The sequence below is a fragment of the Danio rerio genome, chromosome 4 (genome assembly GCF_049306965.1).
Source record: "Danio rerio strain Tuebingen ecotype United States chromosome 4, GRCz12tu, whole genome shotgun sequence".
In the NCBI taxonomy this organism is placed as follows: Eukaryota; Metazoa; Chordata; class Actinopteri; order Cypriniformes; family Danionidae; genus Danio; species Danio rerio.
The window spans coordinates 46,488,580-46,497,500 of record NC_133179.1 but is presented as its reverse complement, the minus strand read 5'-3'; the positions used below and the strand labels follow the sequence as shown (position 1 = coordinate 46,497,500).

General features: G+C 36.8%; 2 protein-coding genes and 1 non-coding gene across 6 annotated transcripts in view; 2 read left to right on the top strand and 1 right to left on the bottom strand.

Annotated features, from left to right (window-relative positions):
* The window catches only part of LOC108183295 (uncharacterized), a 5,327-nt gene extending 1,346 nt beyond the window's left edge, over window positions 1-3,981 (top strand). The window contains exon 2 of the mRNA XM_073946754.1: window positions 2,383-3,981. Coding sequence (XP_073802855.1) covers window positions 2,383-3,171 — 789 coding nt within the window. The 3' untranslated portion in view covers window positions 3,172-3,981. The remainder of the gene's footprint in view (window positions 1-2,382) is intronic.
* The window catches only part of zgc:174653, a 954,986-nt gene that overhangs the window by 702,315 nt on the left and 243,750 nt on the right, over window positions 1-8,921 (bottom strand). The gene's annotated exons all lie outside the window — the stretch shown is intronic.
* On the top strand, window positions 230-311 carry trnal-aag (transfer RNA leucine (anticodon AAG)). The gene has a single exon. It is a non-coding gene; the product is annotated as a tRNA-Leu (tRNA).

The window sequence follows — 8,921 nt, the reverse complement described above, 5'->3', positions numbered from 1 at the left end:
GCTGGCTGCCGTAAGGAGAAGACTTCAAATGCCTTGAGGTGTGCTCAAATAGAGACAGAACTGTGGTTGACAGGAAGGTGGGAGTGCTTCCTAAGCTGGTATTAAGGAGGTCTCTTTCTTTGTGGAGGAGCTCCAGCTAGGCATGGCTAAATTGAACTGATTTCCCAGAGCTGTTGCGCTACTTGAAACAAGTTGGTGTCGAAACTGCTCAGGGAAAGCAGCTTTGTATGGTAGCGTGGCCGAGCGGTCTAAGGCGCTGGATTAAGGCTCCAGTCTCTTCGGGGGCATGGGTTCGAATCCCATCGTTGCCAGGCAGTCCTTTTAGGATGCTTGAGAATGACCTCTCTGCTTGAGCAAACAGACTTGCGAAGAGATACTGCATGCTTCCGCTCACATCCAAATGTAGACTCCTTGGCCAAAGTTGAAGGGCTTCACTAGGAAGCTCTGCGTCTTCTCTGCTGTTTTGCTTCGGTAAAATTGGGCAGAATAGGGACCACTGCATGGATACATCTAGGGTAGCATAGCCGAGGGGTCTAAGCCGCTGGATTTAGACTCAAGTCTCTTTGGGGGCGTGGGTTCGAATCCCACCGCTGCAAGATATGGTTTTAAACAAGGCCAAACTGCTTGAGTGTGTGCGCGTTCGCAGTGAACGCTGGAAAGGAGAGAGTAAATTTAAGTTGGCAACTAGTCAGTATAATGTGTTCTTTGGAACTCACAGCAGACTCGTTGGTGTGACAGCAACACATCCCCAAGCTCGAATCTGCTCAGGAGCAAGTGTCTTTCCCACGATTAGATTGCAGCATCTTAAAGGGTCACGAAACACCAAAACACATTTTTTGAGCTGTTGACAGTATATGTGTCCCACACTGCTAAAAACACTATTAGGACACCTATATTTCACTAAAAAGTGTAAATTGGTTGTTTTTGCGTTATTTCAAGCAAATTCGTACTTCCTGTTTGAAACAAATTTTTGAAGCTGCGTCACGGTCATGACATAATAGCGTGTATTCCAGCGTGCAGACTGGGCGTCTGTGCCAGAGTGAGTCTTATTACGTCTTACTGTGTGATGCATTAATGCATGAGTAAGGCTTAGGTCAAACCAATCAGCACCCTCTATTGTGCAACTTCATCAATATTCATTATTGTCACCGTGTTTACACCACAAAGACGCCACGTTGTGTTGGCAAAACAAACGTGAAGTGTTGCTTTTATAGTTTGCTGCTGTTAAGTTTCGTTTTCATTTTCTCTCTGTGAGAGCTTATCTGGATCACGTGTGGATTAACAGTGTACGTGACGCGCGGCAACAATAACTTACGTGTCTAAGGAGGATTATTGTTTACCTGAGAGCTGTTCTCATCTGCAAACGCTGAAATCTGGATTTGCTTGTAGTCTCCTCTTCATAAAGACGCGGCTCTAGTTGCTGGTGATTGTCCTGTCTCTACAGATTTGGTAAGTGAGCGACCAGTGCTTTTTGTTTATTCAGTTTGTTCGTATCGAATTAAGTTAACTATTGCACTGAGTGCAGAAATGTTAGCACCGCATTTTGTGACCGGAATAACACACGCGGCTTTCTGACACTACCTGCCGTGTGCATCTAAGTTTCCGGGAAATGCAGAGTTTTTTTTCTCTCATTCGCCGTGCGGTATCAAACATTGCATGAAAAATACACGCTTGCAGCAGTTCCTCGAATCAAATATCTCGTTTGTCGTGAGAGGCATGAATGAATTCCCTGAATGAAAGAGCCAAACTGCAGTTAAAGTCCAACATTTAATAATTTGGCAAATAATTCGACTACAGATGTCCATGTAGGTTAAACACCATCACTTTTTCTCCTGTCTGTGTGGGTGTGTATTTTGACTCTGAAACTCGCGCGTGCACAAATAGACACTCCCACACCATCCCACTTTAGTTCCTCCGACACTCCCCCCTAAACAGAGCTGGACACGCCCACTTTTCTGACTTTTTCCAAAGTAGAGGTGTGAAAACACCCTGCTGAAACGAGGGGGTTTCATGGCCCTTTAAAGTCTGCACTGGAAGTCTCTCTCTGCCATTGCTCCTTTTAGCAAGAGCACCCTATTGAAACAGGAACAGTAAAGATTCACAATTAGAGTAGTAATACAGTGGGGAATAAACCAGAGTCAAAAGATGTGTTGATTATGTGAGTCAGTGTTGGTATGACTTTCTGACACAGAAATGAAAATAGCCTCACCATTTACTTTCCGTCATAAAATAAGGTATAGTGATAAAAATGCTGGCTTACTTTGTGTTCCAGAAGACAGGAAATGTTTAAAACCACATGATGGAGAGTAAATGGTAAGCTCATTTTTATATTTAGGGTAAACATCCATTTCATGCTTGCCACTTTAAGCCTTTATACTAAAGTTCACTTTTTTGTTCTTTTTTGAAGACCTGATAGTGCTGAAAGAAGAGACACATCAATGGAATGAAATGGAAGAGAAACAACAAGTAATAACGACTGATGAAAAACCCACACTCACTAAAAAGACTTTAATACGTGGAAGATCTCGGAAATCCAAGTCTAGGTGTAATTACAGCTGTAAACAGAGTAGAAAGAGTTTCTGTCAAAAGCCAAACCTTGATGTTCACACTAGAAAGAAACCTTTCACCTGCAAACAGTGTGGAAAAAGCTTCTATAATACAGGAAACTTAACAGTGCACATGAGAATTCACACTGGAGAGAGGCCGTACACATGCCAACAGTGTGGAAAAAGCTTCTATTCTACAGGAAACTTGGCAGTGCACAGAAGAATTCACTCTGGGGAGAGGCTCTACTCTTGCCCTCAGTGTGGAAAGAGTTGTAAGCAAAATGGCAATCTTAAAACCCACATGAGAACACACACTGGAGAGAGAAGCTTTATTTGCACACAGTGTAGGAAAGGTTTTTCTCAAAAACAAAACCTTACCATCCACATGAGGATTCACACTGGAGAGAAACCTTACACATGCACAGAGTGTGGTAAAAGTTTCCCACATACAGGCTCACTCAAACACCACATGATAAGTCACACCGGACAGAAGCCGTTTGCATGTGCTCATTGTGGAAAGAGCTTCACAACCAAAGCTAGAATCATGAACCACATGAATGGTCACACTGGAACCACATGTGATCATTGTGGAAAGAGTGCAAAGACTCCATTAAGCAACACATGAAGACTCACTCAGGCGAGCGTTTTCGATGCAGTGAGTGTGGAAAGGTCTTTAAACATAAAAGAAGCCTCATCAATCACATGAAGCTTCACAATGGAGAGAAAAAATGAGGCCTTGTCCAGCGGAGCTTAAGGCTTTCCCGGGATAGCATCTCGGGACAAGTGTAAACTCTTGAATACATCTCAAGTTACTGGAATGAAACCCTTTGAACCTGAAGATTTAAACTCAATAACTGAAGAGGGGTGAAGATGTACCAGATTGTGAGAGTTTCTACAGGGCTGCAGGAAAGCAAAATAACTCTATATGTGTTTCAAGTTATTATGAACTGAGAACCAAATTTGTGCACATTGCACACTGCAATCAAATGATCGGCTCTGAAAAGAGAATTAGAAAGATTAGGAAGAAGAAAATGTTTGGGGAGATGCAGAGAAAACTGTCCTACACTCTTAGATTGTGTTTTTGATCGTTCACACTATATGATGTTTTCTCCCTTGAACAAACAGATTTGCCTCCAATTTTGGGCTTTTGTCTGCAGTTTCACAAAACTTGTTGGTGAATAAAAGTCGGCCGGTGTGAACTTGCAGTGACAGTGAGAGACTGATGCAGACTCCATAAAGCCCTGTTCAGACTACACAATGCCATTTGCCAGTTACCACAGATCAGATTTGTGTCAGATTATGAGATTTTGACTTGATCAAATCTTGATGAGTTGTGGGTAACAAATGAAGACTTTGGTTTCAAAACACAACACATTTATTTTGATGGACTGATTTTAGAAAATAAAAAAGTTTTCCTCATGAAGACAATTAAACTTTCTGTAAACAACTGGTTTCCTTTGAAGAAATGTTCATGTGAAAACTCCCACATTACTACAAATAAATCTGTGTATGGGAAGCCCAGTATCTCTATTGTGAATGAGAATATGAGTGATTTGTTAGCCTACATGCTAATTCCAGTACTCAACAGATTACTGAAGCACTTCAGCTATCTGTTTATTCAAATTATATATATATATATCTATATATATATATATATATATATATATATATATATATATATATATATAGATATATATATATATATATAATTTGAATGAACAGATAGCTGAAGTGCTTCAGTAATCTGATACTGGGTTTCCCACCTAACATTGCTGTTAGTAATAGTAGTCACACACACACACACATGTATATATGTATGTATATATATATATATATATATATATATATATATATATATATATATATATATATATATATACACACACACACACACACACACACACACACACATATGTGTGTGTGTGACTACAATTACTAACAGCAATGTTAGGTGGGCAAAATAAAACTGAAAAAGGATAGTTTTTTTTTTAAACTAGTATGGGTCTATAAATCTCATTGTCACCCTTTAAAAGGTTTAAAAACCAACATTTATAAATTTATATATTTATGAATGAAGAATTTTTTGCAAAGCATAAATGGTTATTAACTACTTAATGCTGTGTACAATTTTCTTTAGTCACATTAAATTTAACTTGTTTATTGCAAAAAGGGTTTACATGGATATTGACATGAGACATGAGTATATGCAATTATAGAAAACATGCTCAGTGTTTTCAATATGACTTTCACAAAATTGACAAGATCTCCTTATTATCAACTTTTAATCTCAGGGATTCTTTTGATGGATACACATCATTAATCATTTAAACTGAAGTTCTTTACATTTGGGGAGAATTGAATAAGAAATGTAACTTGTCTTATTTTTCTAATTCCTGTGAATTAAAATCTTTAAAAATAAACGAGGTCTGAGCTGATTATGATGAAGCCTATGAATAAGAATATTCATTTAAAACTTATTATTACATTTTGGATCTCTAAAAATAAAGATAGAAGAGAGAACATTACAGAATAGTGTGAAAGAAAACCTCTGATCAATACTGTGATGTTTTTAGGGATAATATTAATTATTGTTTTAAACTCTTTAGGGTGACAAGCAAAACCCTGTTTAAAGAATGGGTTGAATAATTTTAATTTAGCAAAAAGATTGTCATTTCAAGTTAAAAAATCAAATGTGATTATAATCTATTTTAACAAGTTTCCATTTAATTTTGATGAGATGACGAGGAATCTGGACCAGCACCAAAGCCACTCCTTCCCCCTTCTCCATCAATAGAATATCCACCTGTTACCTCAGATGCAACTGAGCTTTTACTATAGTTCCCACTTTGATTTTGGCCACAACCAGCGTCAGCAGTACCACCAGCTCCACTGGAAACATGTACAGAGATGCTGAAGCACTGGGAGCCACTGGACAATGTACCACATGTCCCCTCAAACTACTTAATACAGTGATCTTTTTTTTTTTTAGCTCTGCACAGTTGCCAGACATTCAGAATCGCTCCCCAGTAAACATCAGAAACAGGTGGGTTCAACAAAGGTTGTACAACAAATAGTTGTAAATACTATAATATACAGCCCCTTTAAAAGTTTGGAATATTTTATAATGAGCTTATTGTGCTCACTAAAACGTTATTGCATTTTTAAATCACTGTTCTTTTATTAAATGTTCTTTAAAATATAATTTATTCACGTTTAAGCCTGAATTGTACGCATGATAAGTGTTCAGTGTCATGATTATGGAGGCCCAAGAGTACGGTGGCCGGGAAGTGCAAAACAACATTACAAAGTTTGAAACACTTTTACAAAGCTCGAGACAAATTTACATTTTGAAAAACATGTTTACATATCATTAGACACAATTACAGGGGAAAAACAATTTTACCAAGGACGAAACAAATTTACATTTTAGAAAACAAATTAACAAGACCTAAACACTTTTACAAATCCCGAAACATATTTACAATTAGATTGCCTACGGAAAGGGAATGTACCACACCCCAGAAGTGACGTAGAATGTACCACACACCGGTAGTGACGCGGGGAAAGTTGTTGTTGTTGCTGGTGAGCACGGTAAATTCGCGCTGTGGAGTACATGGCGTAAACAAAGTTTATGGTGACTGAACATGGACAGCGGTCTAGGGTTGTTTTGCCCGTTTTGTGGCAAACACATGAGCAGCTTAACACGGTTTTGCTTTGCAAGTGGTTGGTGTTTAGAGTTTATAAAGGACGCGGAACAGACGGAAACACCAGACATGCTGCATCAGTGTTTTCAATATTTTTACGAGATCCACACCTACACTGTAATCGTGAACATGATGTCAAGTCTACACGGCATAAACATCTGCTTGAGGACTCTTAACAGTAAACTGAAGGAAGCCTGTGTTATGGTTTAACTGGTGTCCAGGTTAACTGAGGCCCCCTCTAAGATGTGCAAACTATTCACGTTTGCAGATTGGCAGATTCTTCACTTTTTCACAGCAACATGCCCATACCAAATAAAGATTCGTATTACTTGCTATCAGTGTAAACATTGTTGATTATTATCTAAAGAAATTATTATCTAAAGAAATAATTATAATTGACATGTCATCAATGGGATTCAAACCCAAGTCAAAAGGTTCTGCATGAGTAACAACCAATTCATCCAACTGAACTACTCCAGTGAACAAGTTGAACTCGGTTTTGGTATCTTATCAGTCAACATGTGCCGTGCTTGAATTGTTTCCATGTACTTGCATTTACATGTTTCTATGCACTCTTACGCTGATATTTTCTCAGAATAGCTCTAATGTTTTATCGCAGTTAGTCAAACCATGATTTTTATAGTTGTAGACTTGTGGAAACATGTCTACAAAATCACACACGAGCTGGATATTATTGATATTTTCCAGTGTGTGTGTGTTACATATCCAATTCACCTGTACCGCATGTCTTTGGACTGTGGGGTGAACCGGAGCACCCGGAGGAAACCCACGCGAATGCAGGGAGCACATGCAAACTCCACACAGAAATGCCAACTGAACCGAGGCTCGAACCAGCGACCTTCTTGCTGTGAAGTGACAGCACAACCTACTGCGCCACTGCTTCACCCAGCATAAAAATGTACATAAATAAATCACAATTTAAATGGACAAATAAATAGATATGTTTGAATTGTGTTTTTAAATGTCATTTAATTAAGCAATAAAACAATGCATTACAAAAACATTTTAAATATATAAATAAATAGACACTTTTAATACTGTATTTTTATTTAATCCATGTTTTAAAGGCTGATTAACCAAACAGTAAAAATTTGTGTTAATAAATCTCAAAACACATTTTAAACAGCTTTTTAAATAAGCATTTGGCTAATGCTTTTCTCCCTATTTGCTGTTTGGTTTTCTTTTTCTTTTGCCACATGCTCTTCTCAAATTGAAAATGAATCAGGTTAAAAATGGCTCTGCTGTAATGAGCTATTGTTTTCCTCTGTTAGGAAAAAAAAGACAGTTAACAGTTTTATCTAGATTAAATGACCTTGGTGATAAAGATTTTCTTGGAGATATAGAACAAAATGAACTTCGTATTTTGCCATCAGAGTTAGATTACTATTATACAGAGAAAGCTAAAGGAGCTTTACGATCTAGAGTGAAATGGATAGAAGAGGGGGAGAAAAATTCTTCATATATATTTTTTTAATTTAGTAAAGCATAGACAATTTTCAAAAACTATTAATAAACTTAGCATAAATAACAATGTAAGTGAAGAGAAAACTTTGATTGATGATCACATCTATTCATATTATTATGTAAATCAAAATTTAATGAGAGTGATTGTGACTTTTTCTTTTCCTTTTCAAAAGATAAAGTTTCTATTATAGATAACAGCTTCCGTAAAATGATGGAATCTGACATTGTTATCTCTGAACTTGATGTTGCTATTTCTCAAATGTTCAATGGAAAATCCCCAGGTACAGACGAAATCACAGTTGAGTTTTATAAATATTTTTGGCCAGAGATGAGATTTTTTTTTTTTCAAGTTTATTTATATTTCTAGACTTTTTCAAGGCATTTGATACCCTTGAGCATCCTTTTTTGTCTTTAGAAAATCTTTAGAAACTTTTGGGTTTAGTCTGAGCTTTTGTAGGGTAATTTCCATGTTCTATACTGATATATTCAGTAGTAAATCTCTGAATTCAGGATCATCTCCTGGAATTTACATCAAAAGAGGAATCCATCAAGGATGTCCCATCTCACCTTTTCTTTTTAATATAGCTGTTGAACTAATGTCATTATATTAAAAAAATTCAGAGTACACTTTAGGTATTGATATACCTGGTAGGACTTTTAGTTTAAGTCAGTTTGCTGATGACACTCTATTAATTCTTAAAAAAAGGAAGGTGCTCCCTTTAGCTCTTGTCAAAATTTCTGTTTCCTAAAGCTTCTGAATTCACCTTAAACCTAAGAAAATGTGGAATATTAACTATTCAGAATTGTACTTTAAGAGAGTTAGAGGGTATTCTAGTAAAAGAAGAAGTTAAATACTTGGGAGTTACCATCACCAAAAATTCTGTTTATAGAGAATGTGCAAATTTTAATATCAAAATGGAGGGCGTGAAAAAAATCCCTAAATCATTAGCTAGCTAGAGACCTTTCCATATTGAGTAGAATTCTTTTGACTGGGATTATCTAAAATTATATATTTAACTTATCCTTTATATACTCCTCCCAAAATAGTTAAATCTATAAATTCAATATTATTTAAATTTATTTGGAAAAATAAATCACATTATTTACGTAAGAATCATATGATTAAAGAGTATGAATATGGAGGTTTGAAAGCTATCGATTTTGAATGTCTTCTTGGCACTTTTAG